This window comes from Prunus dulcis, chromosome 5, assembly GCF_902201215.1.
Source record: "Prunus dulcis chromosome 5, ALMONDv2, whole genome shotgun sequence".
NCBI lineage: Eukaryota > Viridiplantae > Streptophyta > Magnoliopsida > Rosales > Rosaceae > Prunus > Prunus dulcis.
The window spans coordinates 14,589,882-14,606,615 of record NC_047654.1 but is presented as its reverse complement, the minus strand read 5'-3'; the positions used below and the strand labels follow the sequence as shown (position 1 = coordinate 14,606,615).

General features: G+C 37.8%; 5 protein-coding genes across 6 annotated transcripts; 4 read left to right on the top strand and 1 right to left on the bottom strand.

The window, feature by feature from the left end:
- The first annotated feature begins 589 nt into the window (after nt 1-589).
- LOC117627852 (snakin-2-like) lies at nt 590-1,864 on the top strand. Its single transcript, XM_034360116.1, has 4 exons — nt 590-892; nt 1,002-1,049; nt 1,169-1,211; nt 1,368-1,864. Exons 1-4 carry the CDS (start codon nt 836-838, stop codon nt 1,550-1,552), a joined length of 333 nt encoding a protein of 110 aa, XP_034216007.1. The 5' UTR covers nt 590-835; the 3' UTR covers nt 1,553-1,864.
- A 2,271-nt stretch (nt 1,865-4,135) lies between these two features.
- LOC117627953 (calmodulin-binding protein 60 A) lies at nt 4,136-8,578 on the top strand. Its single transcript, XM_034360276.1, has 8 exons — nt 4,136-4,269; nt 4,442-4,578; nt 5,309-5,387; nt 6,193-6,245; nt 6,359-6,849; nt 7,000-7,160; nt 7,333-7,539; nt 7,655-8,578. The coding sequence occupies exons 2-8, from the start codon at nt 4,484-4,486 to the stop codon at nt 8,276-8,278; spliced, it is 1,710 nt and encodes a 569-aa protein (XP_034216167.1). The 5' UTR covers nt 4,136-4,269; nt 4,442-4,483; the 3' UTR covers nt 8,279-8,578.
- Nucleotides 8,579-9,118: 540 nt separating this feature from the next.
- LOC117628076 (UDP-glycosyltransferase 74B1-like) lies at nt 9,119-11,383 on the top strand. Its single transcript, XM_034360439.1, has 2 exons — nt 9,119-10,039; nt 10,543-11,383. The coding sequence occupies exons 1-2, from the start codon at nt 9,404-9,406 to the stop codon at nt 11,260-11,262; spliced, it is 1,356 nt and encodes a 451-aa protein (XP_034216330.1). The 5' UTR covers nt 9,119-9,403; the 3' UTR covers nt 11,263-11,383.
- LOC117628077 (uncharacterized protein At5g50100, chloroplastic) lies at nt 11,351-13,628 on the bottom strand. 2 transcript variants are annotated; one of them, XM_034360441.1, is made up of 8 exons: nt 13,447-13,628; nt 13,203-13,348; nt 12,969-13,076; nt 12,746-12,802; nt 12,515-12,580; nt 12,316-12,376; nt 11,902-11,945; nt 11,351-11,763 (listed from the first exon to the last, which is right to left on the bottom strand). In XM_034360441.1, exons 1-8 carry the CDS (start codon nt 13,592-13,594, stop codon nt 11,719-11,721), a joined length of 675 nt encoding a protein of 224 aa, XP_034216332.1. In that variant the 5' UTR covers nt 13,595-13,628; the 3' UTR covers nt 11,351-11,718. The 2 variants fall into 2 exon arrangements, with proteins under 2 accessions (XP_034216332.1, XP_034216333.1); XM_034360442.1 differs by lacking the exon at nt 12,746-12,802 and having other exon boundaries at nt 11,371-11,763.
- Nucleotides 13,629-13,804: 176 nt separating this feature from the next.
- Nucleotides 13,805-15,896, top strand: LOC117627647 (succinate dehydrogenase subunit 7A, mitochondrial-like). Its single transcript, XM_034359819.1, has 4 exons — nt 13,805-13,980; nt 14,085-14,156; nt 14,563-14,665; nt 15,566-15,896. The coding sequence occupies exons 1-4, from the start codon at nt 13,927-13,929 to the stop codon at nt 15,646-15,648; spliced, it is 312 nt and encodes a 103-aa protein (XP_034215710.1). The 5' UTR covers nt 13,805-13,926; the 3' UTR covers nt 15,649-15,896.
- Nucleotides 15,897-16,734: the final 838 nt, after the last annotated feature.

Genomic DNA, 16,734 nt, shown 5'->3' with positions numbered 1-16,734 from the left:
AGTTTAATTCACTTTCCGTATATTAGATTAGTTTAGAATATCGCATTGTAAAAAAAAAAAAAAATTATATATAAGAAATGTACTGCAGTAAACCCTAAACCAAGAAACTTTATAATTGTTGGAGTAGTTGGCAAAACAGTGGGAGACAGCCAGGTGGGAACAGAGGTTGGTGAATTGAAGTACATCCCAAATACGAGGCCAGCTGGAACCCTTTAAGTGTTCATAAAAAAGACAAAAAATGGTACCGGAACCCCATCCCTAAAGTTGGTGCCACTTCCCAATTTGATGAGTTTGAGCTCAGCGAGTTTTTTTCCCTCTGCTTTTCCTTTGCCATCAGTCATACAAACGAGGCCTGGGTCCGGGTAAAGAGGACCAACTCTCGGTGACCACCCTATGGCAGATCGACACGTGGCCTTGATCATTGACTCAGACTGTGACTGTGCTGCTGCTATAGTAGCCCACCACAGATTTGCTAACCTAAAACATATACTTCCAGCTGTCTGCAATTAATCAGCAAAGCATTAAGATTTATGAACACAGGGCGTGACATAAATTTACCTGAGAAAATACAGTTCCAAACAAACCAGTGGTAGTTTATGGGAGCATAAAAAGAAAATAGGTTTTGTACAAGTAGCATTAGTTGTAATATAATGGTGCAGCAGAAAGCTGTAGCTGCCCCTCTGCATGCAAGGCCGAACTGTAATTACAAGCAAAGGAAGTGTCCACTTGGGTAAATTCAGTGCACAGGGATCTTCTATAAAGAACATGATGCTGGGGATTCATATCACCACTTCAGCTCCAGTGCCTGATAGCTAGCTTGCTATAGCCCACAGCCATGGCAGCAGTACGCGTGGTTCTTTTGCTGGGAGTTTTTCTATTCTGCCTTACTGAGGTACAGAAGACTAGTTTGGTTTCTATGGTTTTGCATATATAAAGAAAAATAAACAATAAAAATGAGTTATTGGTTTAACTGGAGCTATGATGTTCGTTCATCCATGCAGGTTTCATCTGATATCAAGATTGAAGAACAATTACCTCATCTTGCGCAGGCAAGAGAAGAAAAAACTATGCCCTTTTTCTTTTTGGTTTAAAATGTTTTAAAGGCAAGATTTTTCCTCTTCTGTTTTGTAGTTTTATGATTAAACATTTGGTTTTTTTTTTTTGGCAGCTCGTTGTGAGAGGTGGAAGCAGACGGCTAATGCAAGACATAGGTTGGTTTGGTTTACATCATTTTTCCTTGACCTTGCTTGCTGTTGATTGTTTCCACACGCACAAGACAGAATAAAATAGCAAAAATAAAACGGTAAAATGCCAATAAAATTAATTAATTTTGAGTTTATATATAATGTCTTGTTTGTGTTGTTTAGACTGTGGAGGGCTGTGCAAGCAGAGGTGCAGCGTTCACTCGAGGCCAAAGCTTTGCAGCAGGGCGTGCGGCACGTGCTGTGTGAGGTGCAAGTGTGTGCCACCTGGCACTTCTGGGAACAGAGAACTCTGTGGCAAGTGCTACACTGACATGACCACCCATGGCAACAAAACCAAGTGCCCCTAAGCTTAGGCTTAGTGGGTAATTAAGTTTAAGCTTGAAGGAATAAGAAGAAGAAAGATGGGAGCTAGATGAGGCATGTTTGTTGTTGTGTCAGCTATATGATCTGTAGAAGATTTGGTATTAGTTTATGGTATTATCCTCACAATTACCCACCACTGGTTTTTTATTCTTAAATTAAGATCTTCAATTTCGCATGGATTATTGAATTAATATGATGTAAGCCAAATGGAGCAGAGTTTGAAACCAATTTTACATTCCCTCTTAAAATTGTTCGGTAAACGCAAGGGACCAACTAGTATACTAGTTTTGGAACAATTGCTCTCTCAGCATTTCCTCTGTTCAAGTCACAATATCCGTGTAGTGTATTATACTATCACCTTTTCAATAGAAAATGTTTATTTTTTATTTTTTATTTTCTTAAAAAGATTGGTAAATTGGTAATAACGCTGTGAAGGATTGCAGCCATGCAAATATTTTGAGACTATACAAAACAAGAATAGGCCCAGACTTTCATTTCAACTTAGAAGCATAGACTTCACCCAATCATGCACCAAATATTAGATAAAGGAGGCAAGGGGGCATTGAGCCCAATATGGGCTACCTTACATCAAGAATATAAATGGGCCATGGATTCCTTAGGGTTTGCCCATCTAAAATTTGGAATCAAACCCTCCATCTCAAGCCCATTTTCTCTACCCAATCTCAAGGCTCAACAATCAACTAATGTGATTGAGAACTGTGGTTTTTAAAATTAAAACAAAAAACATAAAAAACAAAAACTTTAGTCTTTTTATTTCGAACTGACTAATGCCTAAAAGATATTCTCAAATGATCATATCACAATAGCACGTAACTTGCTGCTGTGGGCCCACTTCCTCTCCCCACCTCGCCTGCATGATTTGTTTTGGACATCACACGACTGCTATACAAATTCGAACCCACCAAGTGGACAAGTGGCAAAAGCTCGAGAATCTCATAACCACTCACGTGACCTACGACAGGCAACAGGCCCGCTGGTCCCCACGAAAGGTATAAGAAACGAAATGGCCCCCATCATTTTAATAAATCAGCCCAGGGGCCCATAAAAAAAAAAAGATAGTAAAGATGCCAACATTTTTCAACATAGAGGTAAAGTAAAGATTTCCCGGCAATCGGCATATTGCTGTTTCTTGTCTCTATTTCGAACGTGAAAAACGCAAACTTGTGCAATGACTATCTTCTCCATCAAAATTGTACTCGTTATCCACGGGAGAAAGACCATTTTCGATTTTTCAACAAACTTTTTTTTGGTCATACTCTAAATTACTCTAAATTAATATATTTATGAAAAGAAACGCGAACTCGAGTGAAAAAGGACCAACTAATTTAAATCACATTTCTCTAAAGTTCTATCGAGAATGAAAATTCAAACTTTGATATAAGCAAACGAACTTTCAACCATAACCAATTGGCCTCCCTCGTAATTTTTTTTTTAAATTTTTTATAAGTTGTCATAAGAAGAGCATCATTTTGGGATTTGCACGCTAGTCTGTTTTGTAACGTGCTTCAAAATCAAAACGTACTAATTAGTACAGAAGGAGAGGAAGATTCCTGGAAATGGGATGAGGATCTTGTGATATGTGACAACCTTTTTTTTGTAGCAGACGAAAAATACATGGAAGCATTATGATGATGGGGTCGTCTTCTTCGTCACAACGTTACTTGTTTGTTAATTAAGCTTTAGGTCCAGTTCATGAAATTGATGTCGAGATAAAGACAAACGATATTAAAGTGGAAAAAATCGAAGGTTTTTAATTCTTACGACAGCTTATGATATTAAAGTGTAAACATGTATGAAAGCAAAAAAGAATAGTATAAAATATATTGCGTCCGCACAATAATAATATCTGGATGTCTGCATAGAAGAATCATATATAAAATTAATCAAAAAGGCTATTTTATGCCATTTTCATGCCACCACGTGTTTAGATTACCGAATCTTTTTAACAGTTCAACCTAAAACATGTGGAAAAAAAAAAAAGTAGTTTTTTTCTTTCTCCTTCTTCATGTTTTATCTTCCTAGGGTTAAGTTCACGAGCATGCAAAGCATGTAGTCGAAAATTACAGTTTTTTAAATGAAAATTTTGTTAATTTCCTCACATTATTGGTGTATGGAGTTTTGTGAATAATTTTGATACAATTTTTTTTATTTTAATATTTTCATAATTTTTTTTTGTTTGTTTTGGAAATTGTGTTTGTATGATAATGTTAGGTACGCCAAGTACTAGATCAATATTGTAGAATTGGAGGAAGAACAAATACTCAATATGTTTCTGAAAATGTTTTTTGTAATTAAAATGTCCCATGATTTTTAAGTATCCAATGCCAACCAGCGGGACCCAGTGGACCCCACAAACAAAGCTCAGTCATTTTAATTTCAGTTACACATCACCGAGCCATTTTACACGCCAACAAAAAACCAATTGCAATCCATGTCCAGAGGGCCCCACTTTTACCAGTCGTTAAACGCGCTATTGTGGGCCCCACGCGCCATCTCCTCCCCCACCACTCTCTCTCTCCCCTAGTCTACACCTGCGTGTGAGTGTCCCCCCTGCGTGGCACTGGAGAAGGCAAAAGAAAAAAAAAAAAACAAACAAACAAAAAGAAAAAGATGGCTGTTGAGTTTCGTTCATGTCGAAGAAGAAGCATCCCAGACGCAGCCAAATTCTGATAATGTAAAGGTAAATGCCCACAAAAGCACTCGAGCCAAGTTTTGGACTTTTCTCATTGATTGCCATTTATTATTTGAACCCTTTTCCTCTCTTATTTATACGTGGGGAATTATTCGAATAACTATTGCTTATCGCATGTTGGTGCTTTTGGCTGTTGTTTTTGTTGTTCATGCTCGTTTAGTGACACAGCCACTGTTCCGTAGTGCTTGCTGGGCTTTTGATAATGTCGCAGAAGAGACACCAAGAAGATGGTAAGGGTCGATCAGAAGGGACTGGCAGTCCTGAGGACAAACGCAGAAGGCTTCCTACTTTTCACAAGTATGAACCTTTTTATCTTGTTTCAGATTCTTTTTGCTTTGTTTGTATTGGGTTATCGTTACAAACTGGAAATATTCGATATAAAATGAGTTGGGTTTAGTTTGGTTTGTGAAAGTGTTGGTGAATGTTACTCACTCTTGTGTGTCATTGAAATTTTATTTCTTCCTAGGAAAAGTGGGAGTTTTAGATTAGAAGTGAATTGAGTTTTGCTTAGTGATGCTTTTGTGAAATTTGTTTGAGATGCTTGTGTTGAATTTCATTGCTTTTGGCTTAATATCGTGGAGAATCGATTTGGGTGCGTGTGTTTTGTCCGAAATGGATTCTATAATTCCCAAAACTTTATTCCTTGTAAGAAGTGAACCCTGTGATTAGAGCATCGATAAGTTGGAAATAGTGAATGAATGTGCATTGTTTGTGAAAGATGAATGCATTTGCTCGAAGTTAATGGAAATCAAACATTGAAACAGTTGTTTTTGAGTAAAAGTTAAGTTCTTTACATTCAATATAGAAAATGAGGGAATAAAGGCCTAAAGGGTCGCTATTGTTATTTGAGTCTGAACCCTGATGCGTATTTACGTTTGATGTCAATGTCTGGAACAGGATTGATTATTCAATCACAAGCTGACTCATACATTCTCCTTTTGTTTCTTATAAATTATGATATCCATCAGAACAATGATAGTTTTCACATCTGGTTTCTTTCTCATGACTGTGTACCATTGATTTTCAGTGCGGTTCTGGAAATGATGAAGTTGAACACAGTCCAGCATTTACTGGAGCCAATTCTAGAGCCTTTGATTCGGAAAGTTGTAAGTGTTTCCTTTTAAAGCATTGAGCTTAAGCCATGTACACTTTTCTGCAGTACTGTGTAATTGAAGAAATAATATTGTATATTTGTAGGTGTTATATGTGATTATATATATAACTTCATAAGTACTTGAATATACTAATATCAGTGAATTAAATAGATCACTTTTAAGCATTGGAAGTGTAAGATACCGCAATGCTTTGCAGGGTGCAGCGCACTTGCTCTAGGCTGACACCAGGTGTCCTTTCCGCCTAGTGAGGGAGAGCTGCATTCTTCTTTCCAAGGACTCACTTTAACCATAAAATGCCTCAAATGGTCAATGTTCCTGAGCCACAGTTTTCCATTTAGATATGTAACTTAGGATCATAGGAGGGAAACCCTTTCAATACCACTTTAGCTTCTCTGGCATGGGAGATGACTAAACTGGGCATTCAAGAACCATAACCTTTTCTAGGAACAGATTTTATTATTATAGAATAGGTATTTATAATCCTCCTTCCATACAAAGTGTCTATGAGCCCTTCAGCTAGTTTCCTCTCAATTTTTTTCTACATATCATTTCTATATCAAGATAAAATTTATTCACGTACTCTGAAGTTTCTTAGGGTTTTATTTGTTTATTTGTTTTTATCTACCTGAATTGTAATAGCATGTTCAATGGGACCACAATGCTGTCTGCAAATTGAAACTCTATATTGTAATATTGTTATTGTTTTTCCACCTTGCAACTCAATACATGCATGCGTTTTTTATGGGGTGTTGCAGCTTCAATTAATTGTTATTTATTGAATCTAATGTATTTTCAGGTTAAAGAGGAAGTTGAGTTGGCCCTAAGAAAGCATTTGACCAATATGAAACAGTAAGATTATACTCTAAAGCTTGGGATATAGGAGACTCTTTATGGCCAATATTAGTTTAGTTTGTCACACTTGCAATGGTAATAGTTGATTTATGTTTTGCATTTCTATTCAGGAATTGTGGGAAAGAAACACATCCTTCTGAATCAAGAATCTTAAAGCTACAGTTCTTAAATAATCTTTCTCTTCCGGTATTTACTGGAGCTCGAATTGAAGGAGAAGAATGCTCCACTATACAAGTAGCTTTGGTTGATTGCTTTACTGGGCATGTTGTTAAATCTGGGCCTGAATCGTCAGCCAAGGTGGAAATAGTTGTTCTTGAGGGTGATTTTGATGGTGACGAGGGTGACAATTGGACACTTGAAGAGTTCAAGAATAACATTGTAAGAGAGAGAGAAGGAAAGAAACCTCTTCTTACAGGAGATGCAGTCCTGAATTTTAAAGATGGAGTTGGTCTTGTGGGTGAGATTTCTTTTACAGATAATTCAAGCTGGACAAGGAGCCGTAGGTTCAGGCTAGGAGCAAGAGTTTTAGATAAATTTGATGGAACTAGAATAAAAGAAGCAAAGACAGAATCATTTATTGTCAGGGATCACCGTGGAGAATGTGAGAATAATTCATTTTTTGCTCACTCGATACTTCTATTTGATGTAAATAACTCATTACATTTTCATGCATGGCTCATGGTCTTCAAATTTAGGATGACCCAAGTAAGCATACATTATTATATAACCTGAGCTGCTTTTGGTTCTGCAGTGTACAAGAAACACCACCCACCATCTCTGCTTGATGAGGTGTGGAGACTAGAAAAGATTGGCAAGGACGGAGCTTTCCATAAGCGTTTGAGTCGGGAAAACATCAACACTGTGAAGGATTTTCTCACCCTACTCTTCATAGACTCTTCAAGGCTTCGGAATGTAATTATTGACTTTTCTTATCTCGGTTAAATTTATTTTTCAATGCTTTATAATTCACACTGATAAGTTTGAAGTTAGTGTCTTTTGCATTTAAATGATGCGTTATGTGTCTCAATCTAGTGACCATAAGAGTTTATTTATGTTAAAATTTATTTATTATCTGGAAATGCAGATCCTTGGCACGGGTATGTCTGCTAAGATGTGGGAAGTCACAGTCGAGCATGCGCAGACATGTATACTTGATAAGAGGATGTACTTGTACTGCCCTCCCAGTTCACAGCAGAGAACCGGTGTGGTCTTCAACATTGTGGGGCAAGTGATGGGACTACTTTTGGAATGTGAATACATTCCTATTAGTAAGCTGTCTGAAGCACAAAAGGCAATCCAACTATCACCTCAGTTTACTTTATATCTTTTTTTTCTTTTTTTTTTAAATAATCCCATTTTATTTTCTTAGTCATGTCTGATTTTTTGTGATCAAATTTTGTTGCCAGGCTGATGGCCAGAAGTTGGTAATTTCTGCCTTCGAACACTGGGAAGAAGTAATCCCGTTTGATGATGAAGCCTCTCTTAGAGGTGCTTCTTCAAACTTTACCAGTGCTCTTCACACATCGACCTCACCAAGGGCAGATGATCCTGATGGAAGCAAGTTTTTGGCTTCTCAAAAGGTTGGTGGATTTGATTATCCACACCCATCTGTCTCTTCTCCAGATATCATCTCATCCATCTATTCTGTGGGGAGCACCAGTGGCTTGGATGATTATGCCTTGCACAACATTGATGGCCTGGGTCTTAGATACGACCAGACTTTGAGTTTCCCAGGTCAAGTCACCAACTCCCTGATCTGTGACACCGATCCCATGGCTCATGCTTTATTTGATGAGGATAATCTACAGTTTTTTGATGCTGATCTTCATTCCCAGAACATAATTTCAGAATCACAAGCTGATCTACAAAGCGCTGTAGATGGCTTCTTGTTGACGCGTTCCACAGCTGTTGCCATATCTGATAAAGCTCAGAGGAGATGGACAAAGCTATTCAGTGTGCTGAAGTGGTTCTCAATTAGGAGGAGTGTGGCTCTGAAACGAAGCCGAGTTCGAGAAATTCAAAGATATTAGTTATCTGGTGTGTAAATTGTTTGCTTACAATTGCAAGTAATGCTTAGTGCTGCCCGTATAATATTTACGAGTGCAGGGGTAGAGTGAGATCTATTGGAGGTTTTGTTAGATGTAAATACATCTGGTAGTTTACTAGTCTTAGTTCTTCCGGGCACTAGCCAGAGACAAATAAACTCTCAAAGCAAGTTGTTATTTGTAAATATGTAGAAATGCTAGGTTGCCAATGTTCAGTGGCTTTGCTGCGAAAAAAATAATTTTAGCGAAATCATTTGTTCAATTAAGGTATCCATATTCATGTCATGATAGCTTTCTCTTCAACCATGCAAGTTTACATGTACCCTCTCTCTCTCTCTCTCTCTCTCTCTCTCTCTCTCTCTCTCTCGCTTGCCTGTGTGCTGCCTAGATTCTAGACTGCCTAAGTAACTAAAAAGAAGTTGTAGTTCCTAACTTGAAGTTGGGATTTGATCAAAACCATTACTGAAACTGAATAACTTAACCAGCCTCCACATGCAAACAATAGTAGCAACTAATGTAACAGGCAAAGGGTTCGCATTAGAGCACTTCCATCCCTCTGGATAAGGACAAGGCAAGGGCTATCACTGTTCACGTAAATAGTAGCAGCCCTTGTAATTTTGTTTCCGCCCTTATGGGCAAGGGTAAGAGCAATTACTATTCACATGAGATATGAGGAGATGAATTTGTATAGAATTTTGGTGTGAGAAGTAAAAAATATGGCTAGGTATTTATAAAAATAACAAATTCTGAATTTTTAGTTTTTTTTCCGATTTTTTAGTTATTTAAGTTGGTTGCTGACGTTTGTCACTTTGCCAAGACAGTAGCACGGGCTGGACTTGCCTGGATTGGTAGGTCCCACACCTTGTCCAGGCTTGCCCTTGAGCGCTGGATCTGTTCGCAGGCCGAAACCCTATCCTGCCAGGGCAAAAGGCCTTGCGGTGGACTTGCTCGTATCTTTAGTCCATTGGCCAATAACGTCAACTAGGGGAGCCATTTTTATATGATCAGCCACCATTTTCCATGGAAAAATGGTTCAAGGAACCTCAAGCTCTGCCTATAAATATGTCCTCTATTGATAGAACACAAAGATAACTGCATCAAAGGCAAGAAATGCAGAACCGAAAAGGCCATGTCATTGTGCTCACATATCCTGCTCAGGGGCACATAAATCCACTCCTCCAGTTTGCTAAACGCTTAGCCTCCAAAGGCCTCAAGGCCACTCTAGCCACCACCCATTACACTGTCAAATCCATCCATGAAACCTCTGTAGGAGTTGAACCCATCTCCGATGGCTATGATGAAAGTGGATTCAAGCAAGCCCCAAGTGTAGAAGCCTACTTAGACTCATTCAAAACAGTTGGCTCAAGAACTTTATCAGAGCTCATACTCAAGTTCAGTGCCTCAGGCTCACCTGTCAACGGTATTGTGTATGATTCATTGCTTTCTTGGGCAATTGATGTGGCCAAAAAGTTCAATATCTATGGAGCTGTGTTCTTTACAAACTCAGCTTCTGTCTGCTCCATGTACTGGCATATCATTCATGGGCATCAGGCTTTTCCTGTGAAGCAAGAAACTGAGCCTTTGCTGATGCCTGGCCTTCCTCCACTTGCTCTTTCTGACTTGCCAAGTTTTCTTTCACAGCCTGCTCCTCACTCTCCCTATTTGGCTCTCATCTTGGAACAGTTTAGCAGTCTGGAGGAAAATGACTGGGTGTTCTGCAACTCTTTTGAAGAGTTGGAAAGTGAGGTAAGTGCAATATTCTCACTCAGATTTTGATCTTACTTTAATTAGCTGAACAACTAATTTCAGTAGTTTGTAGATTACCAGAATACATAACAAATTGGGTTTATTTCTTTTAAGTAGGAAATAAATTGGTGAGCGGGAATTTTATATTATATGTCAGAAATTAACTATAATTTTTTTATTTTAAAAAAAATCATATACAAGCATAATGAAAAAAATCTTTCGTGATATATCATTTCTCTTTTGAAAGTAATCAAATGCTAAGAAATTTCAGGACTAAAAGTCGTTTAAATCCTTTTAGAATATTTGGTGGATGGTGTATAAACAACTAAACATAAAGAGGTTTGACTTTTACTTGCTTGATGATGATATAAAACTCATATTTCTTCAAAGATCTAAATCATTTTGGTAAGGTCAATATTATGATTATCAGTGTTTTACTTTTCCTATTTGTAAAGTAATTGCAATTCTAAATGTTCTTATTTTAATTCATCATTGTTGAAAAGCTCGTGAAGGAAATGCTGGGACTGTGGCCCCTGGTGATGATCGGTCCAATGGTGCCATCAAGCTACTTGGATCAAGAAATTGATGGAGACACAGATTATGGAGCCAATCTTTGGAAGCCAACCACAGACCAGTGCATGAAATGGCTGGAGAAGAAACCACCTGAAAGTGTGATATACATTTCATTTGGAAGCATGGCAGATATTGCAGCTAAACAGGTTGAAGAAATTGCATGGGGCTTGAAAGCTAGTAATCAGAATTTTCTATGGGTTGTGAAAGAGCCTAAGACCAAATTGCCAGATGAATTCCTGAGCTCAATAGGTGAAACTGGTTTGGTGGTGACATGGTGCAACCAACTAGAGGTTCTAGCGCACCAGGCTGTGGGTTGTTTTATAACTCACTGCGGATGGAATTCCACGTTGGAGGGGTTGAGCCTAGGCGTGCCGATGGTGGCAATGCCACAGTGGAGTGACCAGCCAACTAATGCCAAATTTGTGGAGGAGTTGTGGGGGGTTGGGGTGAAAGTTAAGAAAAATGAAGAGGGAATTGTGAGTAGGGAAGAGCTAGAGATGTGTATAAGGGAAGTCATGGTTGGAGAAAGAAGTGGACAGATAAAAAAGAATTCCCTGAAATGGAGAGAGGCTGCAAAGAAAGCTGTTAGTATTGGTGGAACCTCAGATGACAACATCAATGAATTTATACTGAAGCTTCTTAGTGGATAGGGAAAGAAGATTTGGTAGTTGGAGGAACTTGCAACATGTTAATAATGTCAAAATGAACTTTTGACACCGAAAGAAGTCTAAGCAACAATAAACTGAAGCACTCTAGAATTCAGCATATCAACATTTTACAGTCATCAGATTGAATGTTTACATATAACTCTGGGAAAACAATGTATGAGTTTGAAAATTTATACATCTGCATTCCTGTGAACAAGTGGTCTTTAAATTTGGAAAGAGACTACATCCGCATTCTTTTTCTTGAGGCAGACAGCAGGGGCAATTAAGAGAGAGCAACTCCCCATGCCTTTCTATAGTATACCAGTGTTTGGTGCTAGCTAAAAAGGAAAAAAAGAAACCCAGTAGTTGACATGGGCTCATATAAACTCCAAAGTTTGGAAGATGATAGAAAATGGGAGCAACCGAACACCAAACTTTCAGTATCTGGACTAGTAGCAGTTACTCTGGAAGTTTACAGGCATTTCCATCTTTGCATACTTCACCCTGTATCAGAAAACGAAAACTAGACCTGAGCTCCAGACTGTTTAATGTCGAACAGAAACTTATGGTTCAATTCCAATTTAAATCTAATAAAATGTATTGAAGGATAATAGCAAGGAAATGCTGTTGAAAGGTGCTTACCTTCTTCTTTCGCAACTCCAAAACCTCTTCTAAAGGTGGTCGACCTAGAACAAAAAAGGTTATTGACATCATATACCACAAGTTTAAGAAAGGAAAAAGTATAACAAGATTAGCTATGGATGTGAGTGATCAGGTTTTTATAGCAAGTAATACTTCAAGAACTCTTTACTTCTTTTGATAGAAAATTGGTTAGATGCAAGAAAGGATTTATTTGCCAATTCCAACAGTCTAAAAGTTACTGATTTGAACATGCAAGTCATAAGTCTGGTGTGGTTCTGTTATTAACTTATTATATTATATCGGAGCAAAAGAGTTCAAATATTAGCATACTATTCCTTTCGGCCATGGAAGCTAAGAACACATCAATTCTGCTTATGAACCATGAAAAAAAACTATTTATGCGATATGATTTACCTGTGATTTGGAGACGATATTTAGCCCAAAGACCATAAATAGCACCAGCTATAGTTGCAATCTGTGAACAAAATGTTTTCCATGAACCCCAGATTAAAGATAACAAGACAAGAAAACTATTGTAGACCACTCAGTTCTACAAGATGGAAGTAGATGAATCCCAATGCAGGTAACATTAAAATCGACAAAGGAATCTCACAGGTTCATATTTGGTTACGGCATATACCCATCCCAGCCCCACTTGTTCATACAGCTTTCTGAATGCCTGCAGAAGTTTCCATTAGCCAATGCCTGTTAGTCAGCTTAAAGAAACTTGCGGGTTCAAAATTGCTGATGATAGCATTTTCTGTACAGAGAATGAGAGTTCCACTGAAAACTACTTGTTGCAGATTAAAATTAGAAGTTCAAACATAGTAGGAAAGGAGATTACTTCCACATCAGTGACTACTGTTCCATCGGAGAGGATGGCATGAATGTTTCCCATAACCTAAAAAAAGCAAGAATTTTTCACTAAATTGTAATATATCTGTCAAAAAGATATTCTAGCATCTATCTATTTTTCAAGCCAGGATGTTTTTCATATACACTTTCATGAACATTCTGCAACTGGTAAGTTATAAGTAAAAAAAAAATTTCAACATTGCAAAACTCACAGTTTTATAGTCCAGCCTCTGATTCTCCTCTGGGGAATAGTCATCTGAACTTATGTCAACAAACTTGATAGTACCATAGAGCTTATTTCTCTCTCTTAGCATGTCCACCTGGAAAATATAAAAAACTTCAATTATGAATAAAAACAATTCATATTCTCCATACACACAAAACTCATCAAACTCTTACATTATAAAAAGAAAAGTGAAAAGAAGATGTGTTTGAAGAAGGTTGACCTCTCTCATGCATAAAGGGCAATCCCCATCATAAAGCATTTTAATCTTCCAATTCTGGGGTGTTGGTTCTTGATCATCTCCTTTCTTGGGAGGAGTTATGGGATCTGCAGCTGCCCCACTTATAGCCCTTATTGCAGATTTAAATCCTATAAATGGATAAATATGCATCATAAAATTGAACCATTTTGCAAACTGCAAAAATTTCTTCTTGATTCTTTGATATCATATAAACCAAACCACTCACCAGGTTGGTGAATAGGAGCAGCTGATGTGAATGTTTGGGGTTGATTATGATGAAGCTTGAGTTGGAGATAGAGAGGAATTGCAAAGAGAGTTGGGTTTCTCTGTCTTCCTCCAAATTTACATGCTGTAGCAGCTGCTCTCAATGCCATTTGCTCTTCTTCTTGCAAATCTTGGAACCCAAAAGATTCATAAGTTAGTTTGCTTGGACTGCCCTGGTTCATAAATCATAAGCTCATAACTACCATGTTGACGTGGCAGCATGGGATTCACCCATAGTAAGACACGTGGCCTAGTATTTGGGAAAGTAGCATAGCATCAAACTCGTGGTTGTGGAACCTAAAACAATATGAGCAAACTATGGGGGTACCACCGCAAAATTAAAAATACAAAATTGAACCTGATAGCAAAGCTCGAGTCTTTACGCAAACAATAAACAAAGTTTGGCTCTTTTGTCATCAGAGTCCTTACAGATTCATCAGTCATGGCGTTTCTGCTTCGCAATTCCATCACTTCCCATTTCCAATCTCATTCACAGGTACGCTTCAATCTTTCCTCGCTTTTTCGATCTGAAACGTCGTCGTTTTCATTTGGTTCGGTAATCTCTCTCGATAAATCTTACTCTTTCACTTGAACAATCAGAGGGCACAAAACGACTCGCTTTCCCAATCGCGCCGTCAGTTCCATGTCGAACCAGGGCCTCGCGAGAAAGCTGTGAGTCTCTCTCTCTCTCTCTCTTAATTTTTTTTTTTTTTTTCAGCAATACATGTTTGCTTTCATTTTAATTCGATGTGGGCAGCTGTTTGTTTCATCGTCGTGTTTGAGATTCGTCCATGAAATTTGGTATTTTAGCATTTTAGATAGTTAGGGTAAAAACCCATTTGAGCAAATAGCTTGAAAGTTTCAGTTTTAGTTGTAAAAAATTGTACGGATATTCATGCCAGAGCTTCTTGAGCTCATTTCAGTGATGGTTTAAACCAAGAGATGTTAAAAGTTGGGGGCTTTGCGTGGACGGTTTCTGATTAGTATCAAACCTCAAATTTATTAAGATTGTGCTGGTTTTATATTTTTCTAGTTCAGTTGTGCATTGTGCTTGACTAGGACTGTTTAACTTTTGCAGCTCTTGGCAGAGGACCCATCTCTAAAACGATTCAAATCGCATAAGAAGGGTGTGGCGAGAATTAAAAGACTTGGAGATGTTCTTACCGTTGTTGTTGTTGCTAGTACGTAGTGCTTTTGCTTATGGATTATGAATATTTTATCTTTTTCACTAGCTTTTCACAAATTTAATTTACCATGATACTTGTGATTAGACTTACCTATAAAATTCCTCTGACTTTCTGAATGGTCTTGGTTGCATGAAGCCTTGGTCTTGTGGAATCTTTGTTGTAAATTTAAAAAATGTTACCAGCAGTTTTGTTATAATGTTTATGGATTATTTGTTTTCCTAGTCTTTGTCTAACCTATATATGATCAATTGATTCGATTGCATTTATTGTCTGGTTTGTAAACTCTGCAGTAAAACCAGAAAACTTCCAGCATGCATACAAATAAAGAGGGAGGTGGGGTGGGGTGGGGTGGGGGGTGTTACATTTTCTTGCCCTTGTAGCTTAAGCTTAGAACTTGCATTCCCCTCAACAATGACATTTGCTTTTTAGGGGTTGCGAAGTGTGTTTATATTCACACATGCACATTCACACACTTATCCACCTCCAAACTAGGGAGAGAATCTGTTGTTTTTATATTAATGGAAAAAAAAATATAAATACTTTGTCCTATCTGTGTAAGTGGCCTTGACAACAATGAAGAATAGCATAGCAATCAGGATCATCATGACCTGATCAGAGAACCAAACTAGTGTTGGTCAGCTGTTCAAATTTGTTTTGACTAATAATCTTGTGTTCATTGATTTCAACCATTCCGTTTCTACCTCCAAGATAGGTTGAATAATGGAATGCATTTTAACTGTTAATTGAAGTTAATATGTTATCTTGTGTTGGCTAACGTGATTTTATATGTGTGTATTTGTTTGGTTATACAAATGGGACAATATCAAGGAATTGCTGTCTTGTTTTGCTTGTTACAGTGTTCCAAGTGCTCATGTGTCTATGATGTTTATTCAGGCTGCTGCTATGAAATATATGTAAGAGCAGTGATGCGAGAAGAGGCTAGGAAACAGGCAGGGGCTTCGGGTGCAAGTGCATGATCAAGTGTGCATGTTGGTGGTGTTTTGGTTGCCTGCCAACCATGTTGGAACCTAATGATTCTGACTCTGCTAAATAAGTAGAAAACAGATTATGGTGTTATGCTTTCGGAATACTGTTTTGTTCTGATCTCTTTTAGGTTTTGCTACCTAATAAAATCTGTTCTATAGGCGTCTTTGAACAATTTCCATGAATGCGGCTGAGTGTTCTCTGTTTTTGGCAGTGAATGTTTTGCTTAATTTGAACCCAATGGTAGTTGCACTGAATGTACTAAAATTCCGCCATACAATTTTTATCTTAGGAACTTTTAGAACACACACCACCTTCTCAATCAACAACAATTTTCTCCAATGCTTTAGCATTCTTAGCTATGTATGTAGACTACATATACCCTACTATTTATACTACCATGAGTGAGGTGATGATGGCGGCGTTTGGGAGGTTCCGTAACCTTACTATTTTTTGGTATTCTGGCTAGAACATTGAGCATTTCATCTGTACCAAGGAGAAAGGAAACTGATCACTCCACCCATGGTCTCTTATGAAATGATATCAGAGTGGTCGGTATTATGCATAGACATATTATCCCCGAAATGAATGCTAGTAAATAAGTAACGCCGCCTCAAAATGAAGAAAAATGGTGGAATGTTATGATTCAAGAACTCTCAAGCACCTTTCCCTTTATAAGCCGGTTTTGACACAACAGTTCCAAAACTATAGGATTAGGAAGGCGTTTTCAAATTAAAGCATACTTTATTCTTATTTTAATTACAAATTGCAACCCAAGTTTTTTACTTTAGCTAGTGGCGGCTCACTCAGAGGACAAATATATTGGCTAGTGATGATGACGAGACGATGTGCTGTTTCCAGATGGTTCCATGTGACTTCAAATTAGAAGCGGCTGAAGTCTTCAGAAAGAAGATAATAAAGAAAATAACTGAGAAAAGAAAAATATAAGACAAGAATATTTGATAAGAAAATTTGAGAATATGACATCTTTGGCACTTGTTGCTCTTTATATCTTTACATTCAATTTTGAAAAATAACAACTCTCCAACGTATCTGTGGAAGCCTAATAATGTGCATGA